Source organism: Echiichthys vipera (genome assembly GCF_963691815.1).
Source record: "Echiichthys vipera genome assembly, chromosome: 1".
Lineage (NCBI taxonomy): Eukaryota > Metazoa > Chordata > Actinopteri > Perciformes > Trachinidae > Echiichthys > Echiichthys vipera.
The window spans coordinates 18,946,541-18,963,097 of NC_139826.1; the positions used below are offsets into that span (position 1 = coordinate 18,946,541).

The 16,557-nt window shown below is 41.6% G+C and overlaps 1 protein-coding gene across 1 annotated transcript; it reads right to left on the reverse strand.

Annotated features, from left to right (window-relative positions):
* Positions 1 to 626: 626 nt before the first annotated feature.
* kctd3 (potassium channel tetramerization domain containing 3) lies at positions 627 to 15,877 on the reverse strand. The gene is made up of 19 exons (XM_083916723.1): positions 15,560 to 15,877; positions 15,307 to 15,360; positions 14,348 to 14,393; positions 14,008 to 14,081; positions 13,834 to 13,892; positions 12,933 to 13,013; positions 12,633 to 12,791; positions 11,917 to 12,007; positions 10,512 to 10,702; positions 10,246 to 10,361; positions 10,009 to 10,096; positions 9,718 to 9,834; positions 9,335 to 9,505; positions 8,147 to 8,302; positions 7,598 to 7,694; positions 7,241 to 7,434; positions 6,748 to 6,886; positions 6,392 to 6,514; positions 627 to 4,820 (listed from the first exon to the last, which is right to left on the reverse strand). The coding sequence occupies exons 1-19, from the start codon at positions 15,628 to 15,630 to the stop codon at positions 4,238 to 4,240; spliced, it is 2,610 nt and encodes an 869-aa protein (XP_083772849.1). The 5' UTR covers positions 15,631 to 15,877; the 3' UTR covers positions 627 to 4,237.
* Between the last annotated feature and the right edge of the window lie 680 nt (positions 15,878 to 16,557).

Consider the following 16,557-nt stretch of genomic DNA (forward strand, 5'->3'; position numbering starts at 1 on the left):
TGGCCCTGAGCTACACACACACACACACACACACACAGGGTTTTATTAAACTCATAAATCATGATGACGACAGACGGCGTCTCAGAGAGGAGACTGTCTGAACGGGAAGGTTAGTGAAATGAAACACACACACACACACACACGCACACACGCACACACACACACACACACACACACACACACACACACACACACACACCATGCACTAAAACTGACTGACTGGCAGCATTTGTTTCAGCATGTTTTATACTGAGTCTAGTTCTAAAGGTGAAATGTTTTTTAGTTCCTCTTAATATGTTGTTGATGACCTGGAAAACTTTAATCTAATATAAACTGGAACAACATCATGTTCTGTAACATGTGGTAAAGGTCCCGTCATGCTCAAGATTCATAATTCTATTTTGGGTTTCCTCTGGAACATGTTTACTTGCTTTAATGTTCAATCCTGTCTGTCTGAATACACCTGTATTCACCCTCTGTCTGAAACACTCTGTTTTAGCATCTGTCTTTTTAAGACCCCCTCCTGAAAAAGACCAGTCCTCTCTGATTGGTCAGTGTTTCTGGGTCTTCCGCATCTGCGCTTCTGCACCGTTGTTGCAGCCGGGAAATTACCGTAGTGGCACTTTCTTCCTGTATAGTTGTGACATAACAGCTCAACCTGCCTTATAATCACAAAACACATGAGGGAAGAAAGAGGGTAAGATGCTATACTTTCCAGCTTTGTAATAATTGTAAGGGTCTTCTGCAAATAGCTTAATGTTTGCTCTGTTCTTCAAACTAACTGTCAAAATGGGGGGAAAAAAATGACAATGCAACTGTTTATCTTTACTGTTAAATTAACTCTTAATCATTTGAGAGAAAGAAAGGAAATGTTCAGTGTTGAGAGGTTTTAGTGAACACACTTATAGTTTAAATTTCATGAACAACAAGGCTCTGGGAATTTTCAATGTTAACATTATATTTGATCATGGGTCAGCACTTTAAATAATATTACAACATGCAGCATTTCTAACATACACAATATTTAACAATGACATACAGGACAGGTACATGTGTTCCTTTAAGCTCGCCAGAACTTGGCTGCAATATAATGTAAACATAGCCAGACAGGAACTAAGGAACGACAGACAGATATTTAGAAGACAGACAAACAGAGCTGAAATACACTTTAAACTTTAGATTTTTTTATATAAAATAAACACTGGCAATTTAGCAATTTAGTCTTAATAGTGCAAGTGCAGTTAGGTCCAATACCATTGTAATATCAATATAGGCATTATATGAATATTAACAGTATGTAATGAACAACAGTGTAAGTATCAACACATCATAACACACCAATGCATCCACATTAGGATTTGTTTTGAATATGTATGTTCGTAAAGGTAATTAGTGTATAAAAATGTACATCTTTGTACAGGTAGGGACCACGTGGTCATTTCATCTGTTAATGGTAAAAGGATAAGCAATGTGCTAAAAATGACTTAAAAGAGGTTGAATAGCTGCTGGATTTGGCATTGGCAAAACATAATAGCTCTATTCACCTTTTCTTCTGACACTTTTTTTTTTACAGTTGTCCCCACAATGATTACAATAAGGTACTGTAGATCAAGAGCTGACCCTTTTTTGATGTATCACAGGGGATCTGATGGGTTGAAGCAGTAAAGAAGCAGGTTTAGCTCACAAAATGACTACGACAATAAAGGTTGCTGCCATTTAGGCCTTCACACTATATCATCACCGAGATAGACTCTTCAGTTTTCATCTATGTCAACATTATTTACTATTTACAATAAATGTTGATAATTTACTTAACTTAATACCTATCGATTCGAGTGACCACTGATACGATCCGATTTGGCCTGGTAAATCTATCATGAGACAGTTCTAGCCTAAGCCAGAGTGGACAGGTCCGTTATGTAGCTCCACAGTCTTCACAAGCCAATCCTTTTCAATGAAAACACACAAACATGCTGATAAACATCAAAAAAGTTAAATAAGGCACTCGAACAGTCATCCAAAACAAGACACATTCAAATCTGTTTAAATGTGAGTAAAGTGATGTAGTGTACCTGGTCCTTGTATTGAGTTGAGTGTAATTATATGATATTTTAAAAAAATACTGTAAAAGAAAAACAATATAAATAATAATGGGATCTTGCACAGGCACCACTGTGATAAAAACAGACTGAATTTAGTTTTTTGTCTTTAGACAGCTGTCTGAACAGTTATAAAACAATGTACCAAATTATTTCTCTCCTTTTAGAATGTAAACGTCATATACTGTATAAACCCCACAGCATTCAAAAACGGTTTTGTTGTATATTTGATTTTCTTTCACTGTTACTCTGAATGTGAACATTTTGTAGAAAAAACGCCTTCCTCAAACTGTTAGCTCCTAGCTGTGTGTCCCTCATCTATTTTCTAATTCATCTTTTTAATATTTCGCTTTTTGAAAATTCCTGAAATTACTGTTGGATTAGATACCAGACACTTCGGCTTGTCATGCCAGGAAAATCCATTTAGGTGAGCAAGTCCCAGGGTGCTGGTTTTGTGCATGCTGGCTCACTGTCTTACGGGGACACTTGATGGAAACAAGCCATGACTGATGAAATGTGTTGCATCAAGTCAAAATGTCTGCAGTGAGACATCAATACGCCTAATGCATGTGTTGCACATAACGTGTAAAGTTCCATTTCAAACAGCCAGCTGTAGTGGAAAACAGGCATCTGTTCACATGAGGATTCATTGTTGTTCAGGTCAACATCCCTGTGTAACGCACATCAGTATTTAGCAATCCTGAAGCCTTCATGTGGACGTAAGAATGGTAGTTAAGCTCTGTGCAATAAGGCAGGTCTGCTTGGTTCTTTCGGTGAATAGTTTTAATGATATACAGTTGATATGTATATACCCTTTAGTAGAGATTTAGTCATTTTAATGCCAGGGCTCGTGCAGCACTGACACAGTGCTGTGGATATAGGTCTGCCTATGCAAGACCAGGGTTCAAGTAGCTGCCAAGGTTTGGGCTAGGCCAACATGTGTAAGGTATGGTTAAGTTAAAATTCACTGGACGACAGATTGTAAATATTGTCAGAGACACATGAAATCATAAGTTTTTGAGAGGGGCCTAATTCTTTTGACAAATCTGAAATCTGAAAATGTTCGGTCACTAACTGAAAATGTAATTGACAAAAGTGGCGGCTTCTTTCACCCCTTTGTGCAGTTTTATAACATTGTAGATAACTGTTAGTTTTCTGTTCGAAAGCTTGAGTGATGTAGGTCAGGGTTTGAACAAATTCCTACCAGAGAGTAGGTCAATAAAAACACTTCAAATATCTGATAAAAGTACAAACTGTGCCTTCGTTCACTCATTTTTCTTCTATTATCTGTTGAGAGTCTCACAAGATAAAGCCCTCCTTAGATAGTGTTTGAAATCATTTTTCTGTATTACTAGTGCTATGCGCTTGTTTTTTCCTTTTTTTGTCATTTTGTTGAACATTGATTCAAGCTACAAAACACTTGCTTGTGCTTCAACCAAATTGGCAGCATGCCCTTGACGATACCTGACCGAACAGACTTTTGCATGTTCCTGTAGTTACTGTATGTTTGCTAAGATGTAGAGTGAACAGCATGGACACAGGGAGAGAAACTAATTCCAGGTAGTTCTCCAGGACTAACTGAGCTTGCAAACTGCAATCAGATTTGTGCCTGAAAAGTGCAAACCTCATCACCCACCATCTGTTAAAAGCAAACTGAGATAGCCAGACCTCCAGTAGTACCCAGCGGATTTTAGTGTGATAAACTTGAAATCCCTTAAAAGGCCACTGCCAAGTCCAGTTGCTTTTGACTTAAACTTCTTTGGGGATAACGATGACCTGGACAAAAGAGAATATTCACAGGCCCCTTAAAAGATCAAAAACAAAAATTCCTGCCCTGGTTGAGATGACGTGCTATTTGGATGTTGCGATGAATTCCACTGACCTAAATTGAAAAAGGTAGATGGTTTAAATAAACGTTTTTCAGCGTAGCAAGCAAACTGAGTAAAGGAGGCTCTTCCTGAGGCACAGACTCATTAAAGCATTGTAGCATCTTGTGTGGAGAATACGGTCATTTATCCAGTTACATCACGAACCACACCTCAAAAAGCCACATTCCTCTTCTGCTGGACAGGACGCCGCTACAAGATCATTCCTATGATTAGGATCAAAAGAAAAGGGGTGGCCGTCACTCTGTGCTGTCACAGGCTGCTGTCCTGATTGGACGACTCGGGGGCCAGCTTCCTGTACCGTGGTGAGGTGCAGGAAGACAGTTTGGTCGGGGAGGGGGAGGCATTGGCAGATGAGTCGCTGCCACCGCCTTCAGATCCAGAGGGGAGGGAGGAGAGGTGGGGGACTGGGGGAGCCTTCTTTCTCCCCAGAAAGCCTCCTTCTAGTACTCCCTTCTTCCTCACACCTCCCTCCGCCTTCACCCCTTCTCCCCCTGAGCCAGCACCCTCTCCCTCTTCTGGCTGCGGGTGCACCTTTCGCCTAACGTCAGCTCCGGGAATCGGGCTGTCGAGAGGTTGTCGCGGAGACTCTTGACCCCCTTCTGACTTCACCCCGGAAACGCCAGCAGTGGTCATAGCCCCGGTGATTGTGTTAGAGCTTGAACTGGCTGTTCGGCAAGCCCAGAACTCCATAGCTGTAGCTCTCCTCTCACTGTCCTCAGGCCCAAAGTCGCAGAGCGAACGGCGAACATCGAGGGTCTGACCGGGGCCCTGTGTGGACGACTGACCAGTGCTGTCCAGCAAACCTCGACTCAGGCTGAAGTTCTGGAAGTCTCTGTGGAAAGACATATGGATATGGATGGAGTCAGTCACAGGAGGATAGGTAAATAAACTAAATGCAGACAAGGACAACTCAGCATTTTCCAAGCATGCAAATAGCATAATCAGATTAGATTCAGAATGGCATGCAGGGAGGGATGTATTTCAAAACCAGGGGCTAATGGTCCTCACTCGTGATTCTGGGGAGCCACATCACTGCATATTTTCCATCTCTCCCTGCTCCATCCACACCAGGAGCCCATTCCATAAAGCACGCTAAGCAAAGGAAGATCAGACTAAACAAACTAGAAGCCAATCCTAGATCACGCAATCAGATTCGAGACAGGTTCAAGTGGTCCAGATAACTGTGTTTGCTCGCTCAAGAGGTCATGCACGGATCAGATCGATACAATGTGGGAAACAGCTGGGCGGCAGAGAGAGTGGTGATGTTCATGGCCACAGAGCAGCACTTACAAGCCTTTAACATATTAAATAATTCATACAGCTTACATGGACTTTAAACGTTTTCGTACAGGCAAAAATAAGAACCTCAGTTTTTTTGGCAGTGATCAACCATAGAAAATCAACCTGCCATCCAGTTTGTTTTTTATGTAGTTTAAGCAGTTTTGTAAAGCAGGCAGTTTTGCAACATTTCGATGCTTAAACGGAAATGTATGGCTGAACGCTGATCTTCAACAAACACTCTATCCCTGTGTATTTCAAAACCAGTAACACACAGAGACTAGTACATCCCAAGGACAGAACACCACACACCCACAAAAGAAATCTGGTTTATGTTGTTCAATGCAACGAGGAATGCAAAGATCTCTACATTGGAGAAACAAAACAACCACTGCATAAACGCATGGCCCAACACAAGAGAGCTAACTCGTCAGGCCTGGACTCTGCTGTCCACTTACATCTCAAAGAGAAAACCCACTCATTTGCTGACAACAAAGTCCAAATCCTGGACAGAGAGGACAGATGGTTTGAGTAAAAGAAGCCATCTATGTAAAAGTAGAGAAACCATCGCTAAGCAGAGGAGGAGGTCTGAGACACCACTTATCTCCAATTTACAATGCAGCCCTTTCATTCCTTCCCAGGAGATTCAACAATCTAACCTCAAAGAACAACTGTTCACACATGACTATGACTCCAACAACTGTCGCTACAACCCAGTAGAGCACTAACAAAGTTGAAACCAACGACTGTCACTCTAACAACGGTCGTTGGCACTTGTGACATCATCGGCCTTGTGAAAGGTTAAATACATGGATCTCCACACCAGTTAGTTGGACCAGTCCCAGCCTGGTCAGATGCGTAAATGAACTGATGAAGCCTCTTGGATGAGAGGTGAAACGTCTTCCAAGACAAATAACCAAGTCTAGCTGCTTTTGACTGAAATTGCTTTGGGTTTAACGATGAACTGGACAAATGAGAATATTCACAGGCTTATGGCTGAATATTATCCGCATAACAATGACACGTGATACCTTTAAAGTCACTTATTATCTGCCCTAGAGGAAGCGTGTAAAGAGCAAACAGCATTATTAATGTATCTTCCCGGTGAGATGAATACTGTTTCACCTGTAACTGTGGAAGGACTCAGTTCGCCGAGCGCGGGCCAGCAGGGGGCTCTCTCTGTAGGGTCGCACAGCTCCGTAAGTAGCCTGGCTCTCAGGAATGGGCTCCTGGGCCTGTAACTGCAGACTGATAGGACAAGAGCTTCAATGGTCATTGAAAGGCATTTTCACAACACTTGACACACTACATATTATTTGACAACCACAGTACAAAGGGTGTTATTGATTAGGATATTGTATCTGTGGTGCAGAGAGCTAGGAAGGTGAAGGGTTGGGTTTAGTTGATTGGTTCCTTATTTTAAATGCTTCTCTATCTGCCTGTTTGTCTTTAATGTGGTGTATGGGAACTTTCTCTCTAACCTTGAACAGGACTCTCTGAGGCGTGCGTGGTGCAGTACGGAGGGGGCGGGACTAATATTTGGTGTAGCACAGCGGGACGTGCTCAAGTCGCACTGGTCCAACAGCTGCAGCAGCTCCTCCTCTGTCGGCCCACCTACATCTGTAAAACACAAGAGCAGTTCCAGTTACACACAGTATTTCATTAAAGAATATAATTACATTTAATTCTAGAAATAGTCTGTTTGTCCATATTTGTTTTGTACGTGATTAAAAACAGTCATATACATCCTTTCTTACATTTACTGTTCTGCGTCTCTTCCCCCATGAACACACACAATGAGTCTGTTTGCACCTGGTTTTAACATTCGTCCTAGGTGATCTGACACTTGTACTGTCCACTTGTGATCGGATCACTCCGGACGGATTTAAGAATGTTGCCTTCTACAGTTCTGTCTCTCTCTCTCTCTTTCTCAGCCTCCCTTCTTTCTCTCCCAATCGATCTCTATCTCCTCACCCTCTCTCTTCCTCTCCTCTCCTTTGTTAGCGGTGTCCATCGCAGTAGTCAGGTCCCACATTTGGATGCTGCCGTTGCCGTGACCTGTGAACAGATAGCGCCGAGGTCGCGACCCCATCCGGCTGGAACCCTCACATTCCCGCACCATGAAGCAAGAGATGGTGGTCACATCCACTGACTGCACTTCACAGATTCTGACAAACACACATGTTAACATGTAGCAAAAGGTCAAACTTAAAAGAAACTTAGTGAGATGAAGCATCCTCTCTTCTCCCAGTTTATGACAATAAAAGACATAGTTAGATACAAAATCAGAGGATCAAAGTGAAAGAGAAACACAGATGGTGAATATTTTACCTCTTTCCAGTAGACGAGAGCCTCACAAACAGTTTGTTGGTGATGGGGATCACCTTCTGGATGAAAACCTGCTGATCATCTCTGTCTCCAAATGGACCTGAGGCAGAAAACACAGTCAGTCTCTACCTGCACATCAGCCTGCCATCTTACACCAGGATTTAGAAAGTCCACCACGGAATTTTGAGTAAAGCGCTCCATTTGTCTTATTTAGTTAAGTGATGTGTCCACTTTTGTGTCTCTTGCACTAGCTCTTTGATAAAGTTACGATCAAAGACTAGCAGTTTAATTCATGTTGCTAGTTTTAAGTGTCTGTCAAGGCTGTAACAGCTTTTGAAACACATTCATATCTGTACACAGAGCACCTCCAATCTACTTAATTTGAATGTAGAGATCAGATCCACCTGATTACTAATTCATTACTAAATGTGCACCTCTTCTGCAAGGGCAGTATAGACATTCCTTCTCTTCCTCCTCATAGATGCATCTTTCCTTTGGTCATATACAGTAAATCAATCTTGCCTTCTGATTTTCTTTTCTAATCCCTCTCACCAATATCATTCCCAGAGCCGTAGCTCCCGTGGCTCTCCGTCTCCTCCAGGGATAGTATTTTGAAGGAAGCCAGAGGGGTGGAGCCTGGCTGGGTGGAGATCATCCCTCTGAACCGGGTCACTGTCCATGTCCGAACGTGATTGTTGTCCGCGCACACTGATACGCACGGAAAAACCACACGAGATGTCAATCACAGGTGCATAGCAGAGAACAAAATCAACAGTAGATAACTGATGTGTGAACAGTCTGCATATTCCTCTATTAACCACCCGAGTTCCGTCTATCAACTGAGAAACCGTTTTTCTAACCCTCCTACCTGTTGTTGGGGTGGGCGATATGACGATATTAGATTGTGAAAGATTAGAATGTGTTGACGCTCAGATAAAGCAATCGTAGTATCGTCTATAGACCTTTTCAATATAATTCCATTGCTAGGCAACAGCCTTGGTACTTGTCCTTCACATACACTGCAACAGGAAGTTTATGTTTACATATTTGAAAAGGTCTATTTGGCACATTCTATTTATGTTTATTCTTATAAATTCTTATTCTATTCTATTTTTCCTCAGCCAAATCCCACTATTGGCTAGTCCCCCTCACGCACCGCCCACATTTCAAGAAGCCTCTCTTTTTTTGTATTGAAAGTAAAGACACGCCAATCAACCAATCCCAATGTGTGTGTGTGTGTATATATATATATATATATATATATATATATATATATACACACACACACACATATATATATATATGTATGTGTGTTTGTGTATATATATACTGTATATACGTATGTGTGTGTATATATATATATATATGTGTGTGTATATATATATATACATATATGTGTGTATATATATATATATATATATATATATATATATATGTGTGTATATATATATACATATATGTGTGTATATATATATATATACATACACACACACACACACATATATATATATATACATACACACACACACACACACACACACAAGGTATATACATATATACACAGTACTGTATATACAGTATTTAGGGCTATATTTTAACATAGGGAAACACTTTAGTTGCACTGTTCAGTTAAAAAATCAATGTAAAAAAACGTGATAAAATCGTGATCTTACTGTAAAAAAAATGTTGATGATGTTTTTTGCCATACCCCCCTCCCCCAACCTGTTGCACCTTCCTCACCTGATACCAGATGTTTCTCAGACAGCATAATCTTTGTCACCGGGCTTCTGTGCACAGTGAATGTCTGAAAGAGCTGGGGGCCTGATCCCACTGTCTCCGGGTGTTGCACGATCACTCTCACCGCACCGCTGCTAGTCCCGTAGGCTATCTCTATCCAGTTCCCACTCACACCTGACAGAGCGGAGTGAGGGAGGAGAGGACAGGAAGACACGACACGAATACACACAGACAGAACGTTTTAATGTACTGCGATTCTTGTGACACCCAAAACTGGTTGTTTGAATCTTGGTGGGTTAAACTGAGGGAGGAAAAGGACAGAGCTGAAACAAACACAAAAGGAAAAAAACAGACAAATAAATAAAAACAACTGGTACTGTACTGACTGGTTTTAGGTGTGAGGTAGACAGACAGCGCAGTGATGGCATCATTTGAAGGGTCATGATAAAGCTCTGTAACTAGAAGATCGTTATCCTTCATCCTCAGTGGAAACTTCTGCATGTCTGAAAAGAAGAAGACAAAATGTTGATGTGTTGAGGTTTGACAGCATTTTATGTTCTAGCTCCAGTATCCAATCCTTGCATTGACTCAGAATTGACCCAATGGGCTTTTAGAAGTGGTTTAATAAGCAAACAGAAGATAGGAAATCCTGTTTCTGTGTGTATGTGTGTGTATACCTATGTAGTAGATAGACCCATTGTTGCAGCCCAGTAGTAGGAAGGATCCTGCTGTGTCACAACTGGTAATAGGAACCACATCTTGAACCTGAAACATATACGCGCAAAAAGGTGAGCTCACAATCAGTGCGGTACAATTGTATTGTACGTACAATGTATACACACACACACACGCACACACACACGCACACGCACACGCACACGCACACGCACACGCACACACCCCTACCTACCTACCTGCCAGTGCTGTGTGACAGCATTCCACACCCCGACCTTCCCTGTATGGCTTGTAGCAACCAGCTGGTTCCCGATGAAGAAGAGATCGTCCACAGGTACACCGAGACTGAATACACCTGGTGTGGTGGGGAGAGGTAGGAGTAAGTGTGAATTTTGGGGGGATGGGGGGGGGGGGGCTATTGGATGTGGAGTGAAGGCTGAGTCACAGAGATGGCGGAAAGTCAGAGAGGTCCACAGACACAGTCATACAGTAACTCACTGTTTACCTATCTCATTTCCACTGCCTCCATCTTGGATGCTCCAGAGGATGATGTTGTTTTCAGAGGCGGCTGCCACCATCTTGTCCTTGTCTCCGTGTGGGCCGCCCACCACCTTGGCATTAAGCGCAATGCGTTCAATGGTCCAGTCAAGGTAGGGGGAGGAAAACACCTGCTGCCATCCAGAAGATTCCTTTATCCTGTAAAACACGCACGCACACATGCACAAACGCACACACAGAGTCCAGTTACCACAAAGACAGAGAAAGTTTATAAAGTTTACACAGTTACTCTGACCTGTTGAATCTGAACTACAGTGTGTATGCACTGCAGACAGCTGTGGGCAGAGAGATTGACTGGCAGGCAGACATTTAGCACTACTTGGTCAGCTGTTGTCAAACTGTGAGCTCAGTCCAGTGTTTGAGTTAATGGTTATCGAATAATGACACCACTTGTGTTCAGATTGATTCCCTATAAGCCTCGCTTTTACTGACTGCTACCGGGTACGGCAGTGGTATAGCCACAGCAGTTATTCTATCAAATTCTGAACAATAAAAAAAACAATATTTCAGAATTAATCAAGTATTTATAATTTGTTCTCTAATTTTGATCTCCAGTGTATATCCATGGTACGAAATTCACGGCAAAATGTCGACTCGCTTTACGGTACAAAGGAAGAGGAAAGTGCTTCTTTCTACTAAACTATACCAGTAAGTAACAAAACAAATCTGCCTACCAAATAATACTGCCGGGTATTTCACTCTGCCTTTATCAAATCACTGAGATGGGTGTTTCTGGCTCAAACTGGGATACTCACAGTTGTTTCTTGGTTTGGACAGTAGCCAAGCTGCTAGTGATAGCCATGTTCCTAATGATTTGAACAAGTGACTGATGTATCCAGTGACTGGAGAGCCAGCTTGACTTGCTCCATCTACTTGTTTACATGAAAATCAACGACATAAAGTATCGCCATTGCTGTTGGGCAGTTTGTTTGTAAACAAATGCAGTGTGTCCTGTGTCCTTAGCGCTGATGAAAACAGGAAGAGATCCCTATCTGGTTGTCTTGGCAACAGCTGCACCAACAATAGTACTCAGGAACGATAGGAGGGTGGAAAACTATCAAGCTGTTGGCACATTTTCACAATGCGTAACTAGTTTGTTAAACAGCTATAAACCAAATGGCATTTTGTTCTTAACTAGTCTGTTTGTTTTAATCAAGATAAGTAGTTCACTCTTTTGTATTAGTGTCATGACAGCTTGTGTACTGGCACAGGTACAGAAGCATTGAGTGAGAAAGGTGAGACACAACAGATAATGACTCCATCTTCCCATCATCAATAATGTAATGTTTGCCCCTCATGAACTACAGAGTGGATGAGAAATGTTTTAACCAACCATGCTGTGGCAGTATTACCTGTAGCAGATGACAAAGTGTGCGTAAGCTGCTACAATCCAGTTGTGATGTCCCGCTATAATCAGCACTTTCCTGGGGTCAACCACAGGACCTACACACACACAAAATACTAGTAAATACACTGCTTTCATAGCCTGATAGTTGGACTGAATTCCCCTTTTGTTTTCACTTACTTATTAATTATTTGTCATTATCTGAATTGCTGAAAAAAATGGTAACGTGGGCAGCGATTCAAAGGTGTTGAGAGCCAGCAAGGGATCAGTGATGTTTACTTTAAATTATTGCATGATATAAAACACCCAGACCTCAGTCCAGAGCACACACACTCTTTGTTTACTGTAGCTAACTATAGTTTCTGATGTCATCCTCAACAGAGAGCAGGCCGATGGGGAAACTAGGCGACCTCAGTCAGCGCACTAAAAGGATGTCAGGTCACATTAGCTGCAGCATTAATGCACACTCATAGAAACACACGCACACATGTGGACAAGCATAAACATTATATATACTATACTATACTGTCTTATTGTCAAACACATACAGATGTGACACCTATGAACATGTAGAATACACAAGCTCAGAGATAATCAGTATGAAGATGATGAAGTTTGTACTGAGATGAATTTCAGGTGCAAGTACATACATAATGTACAGATTATCACCATTATTTATCTTTTGAATTTGCACATTTCATGAGGTTGCCCCGGGTTACTCACCCAGTTTGTGATTGTCATCTGTTCCTGACGAGCCAGAGAGGGAAGGGTGAGGAGGGGGGCCAAGACGGGTGAAGCCCTCTGCTCCACTTGGTCCCGGCCGCTCATCAGAGGAGGGGCCAGAGCTTGCTGAGGCAGGGTTAGACTTACGGGCAGGGATGGCTGTCAAGGAAGGATACACCAACATTAATAAATGGAAAAATGGGCAGAATTCTATTTTTATACTATTGTGACTTGTTTTCGTCCTGCGAGACTCACACTTAATTGGTGCACTCTATGTATCGCTCAGTTTCATGTGTTTACCTGGGGGCGGCAGGTAACCATGGAAGAGAACACTACCACAAGATGAACGGTCCAGTTCCTCGCACAGCAGCAGGCGCCGTACTGCACACATGTACAAACAAACACAAATCTGCAATGAGCCCATGATGTAACAGGATGGATATTTTTCAACATGAAGTGAATACTTATTTAATTACTGTTAAACATGACGAAAAATAACAAATTATGGCAATGTAAGGGATGATAATATTTACTGATGCACAGTAATATTATAGTAGTTCTGTCATTGATGGCTGATATAATCAATTTTCCTTTTGCTCTGGGGATTTAAATCTCATACTCTGTTTCTTCATTTTGTATTTTCTTCATTGTGACAAATGTATTGTTGTTATTGTTAAGCTATGAAGTTCATAGCTGGTTAGCTCCTGTCTGAGTTGGAGCAATCCACTGTAATTTAAATAGTATGTTATTAATTTGCATTGCATCCTATCATGTGTATTGCTGTGCATTTTATGATTCTGAGAAGGTGATCAGTTTTCAAAAAGGCTACTTTCCCATTCAAGTACAGACAATGCAGGGAAGTTACAAACACTGAAACAGGAAGTAAAACAACATTAGAGTACATGGACTAACAATAATAAGGTTGTGACCTCTGTCTTGTTATATTTGAATTTGATGTTACATGACAACATTTCTCTTTTTTCAGTTAACTTGTATTATATTTGTTCAAACTGTAACTAAAAGCCCACATGCTCAGCTTTTATGCAGTACCTGGTGATGTTGTTGACATGGAATGACTGCTCTTGTGACAAAAAAATGTACTGGCTACAGAACAACCTTGGTATAAGGAAGGTACAATATGATGTATCCATAAGGTCTATATGTATCTATGCTAAGAACAAGGCTCTGTAAAGCAACACACCTAAAGGAGTTATCCCGTAAAACTCTGCTTCATGTCGCAGGATGCTGATGTTGACACCCCTGCAGAGAAAGAAGCAGCAGAGGTATTCAGTCAGACACTGGTTGCAACTCAACATAATGCCATCCTAAAATAAACATTCAGGAATGTTTTCTGCATGGTGTCGTGGCTCCTTACCGCAGGTCCAATTCTTTGGTTCGGAGGAAATTCAAAATTGGTGCAAAAGCTGTAGGATCTCTGTCAATAAATATCTGGAAGTGGAGAAACATATATTGCAGAGGCTTAATCAACCACTAATCTAATGATGGAAAATGGGTGAAATTGAATGATGAAACATTGAGGCTTCGGGCCACATAACTTGTCCAATACGGCCTCAACTGGTATGATGTCATATTTTATTTTTCTTGAGCATACACATAAAATCTTATAAATGTCATGTCCTATCTACTGCTTTCAGATATTACATGTAAATAATGTTCCATTTTTTTGTATAAGAAGCAATAAAAACTATACTCACTGCTCCAGTTTCATCCCGAAGAGTGGATATCCTTCCACTCAGCAAACTTGAAAACACACACACACGCACACACACACACACACACACACACAGAGAAAGAGAGAGAGAGAGTCCAGTTACCACAAAGACAGCGAAAGTTTATAAAGTTTACACAGTTACTCTGACCTGTTGAATCTGAACTACAGTGTGTATGAAGAATGACTTTATATAATCTATGCACTGCAGACAGCTGTGGGCAGAGGGATTGACTGGCAGGCAGACAGACAGACAGGTGCACTGGCAGACAGACTGACAGACATTTAACACTACTTGGTCAGCTGTTGTCAAACTGTGAGCTCAGTCCAGTGTTTGAGTTAATTCCGACTGTGGCATTTACCCAGCCCCAATCAGCTGTTTCACTTCAACAGTTGATTTCCCTCACACCTAAATAACTCACTAGATACATGTGAAAACGCCCACATACACAGACACATATAGTCCATGTATTGTAATGTTTCCAAACCTGCGAAAAATCTTAAATGGAATGACTGTTACAGTGTTCACGTTTAATATTGGCTGAGGGTAGAAGTATGAAGCAAGACAGAGAAAGATAATGGAACATCCCTACATAACATTAATAATGTAGTAAGTAGAATTCCTACATGCTGTAACATTAGAGTTAGTACTGTCTAATTAGCCTAATTTCAGGGGGTGCCTAGATGTATTAAATTGACTCAATTAGGGTCTCATGTAAATAAGGTCTAAGCATGTGTTGAAATATGTACAGTAGCCTGCACGTTAGAACACCTACTGTGGTTACACAGACACATTTAGTTCCTTTTTTGTCCATACACATCCAAATGTTCCTCATAATGTATACTCTTAACATTTCACTTCAGTTGCTGGTACTTTCCCTGATTCTTCAGATAGATACTCTTGCAAAAACAGCCCAGGTCTATTCAATGCATCATTAAACCAACCTTGAGAAGAAAGAGTCTGGGATCCACATCAGAGTCTGTCTGGAGGTGCTGAACCTACAGGGGAGGGAGGGGAGAGAGAGGGAGAGAGGGAGAGAGGGAGAGAGAGAGAGAGAGAGAGATTAATGATAAAATACACAACCTGGTGTATCTACTTCCACCAGAAGTGTAGCTACATCCATGGCATGCATGCAGATATATCAACATACCAAATGATGACCATCATCTGTCGGGCTGTCCTGTTGACAAAGCTTACCTTGTCCCACCGACGTTTAACTGGATGATCTCTCCCATCCCAGGCGTTAAGTTGTTACCATTCGTGGACATGATGACCGAGCCGAGGGGTTGTTGTACGGAAAAGTCCCTGCACCGTTGTAACTGTACTGTCACCAGAGCTAACGTTAGCTCAGCCGATGTCCCGACTCCCCAGCCTCACAACCTCTCCCTCGTCCCACCTTCCATGAAATATCCGTTACAAACGGACGTCGTTGGTGACGTTAAGCCTCCGCATAATGGGCGAGAGAGACAGGGGTCTTTTTTATCCAAATAGGCAGTCACACAAGAATCCCTTTATTTCCCAGCGAGCTTGTTTGCATCACTGTCTCGCATGTAAATCGTGGATAACATCTTGCGCAGAATATTAGCAACGTGAAACAGCTGTACAAACCGTCTTCAAGCGAAGCGAGAGTGTTCGCCTTTGACAACTTCCGTTTTCGCTTAACGTAGATTGGACCAGTACTTTTTTAATGAAAAGGTTGTTTTCAATGTAGCCACACAGCATAAAAATGTATGTCTGTAATGAACTAATTACTGAAATATCTATATGTACAATATTATATAGACACATTTACTCATAGCTGTAACGGTGGGCCCATAAGCGAACCGCTCACTCTAAGCTGGATGTGAACTATCTTGTTTGTTCTTCGAGCTACTCTCGCGCTCCATCCCTTTCCATCGCGACCATATTTGAGTGCGCTTGATTTTATGAAAGTTAATATCGAGCCGCGACTATATTTTAAGGGGGATCCAATATTCTAATCGTGGGTTTTTGTTAAACACAAGGATGATACGACACGTGTTGACCAAAATCTTCCTTCTTTAATATAAAGAATTCACACCTGTAACCTTAGCTGAACTATCTCCACACTGTCATGTTTGTTGTAACGGTGCTGGAGTTAAAAACAAGCACACAAACAGATACATGGTGCGTCGTTTTATTTACTTTACAGACTAAGCTACACACTTGGAACATTT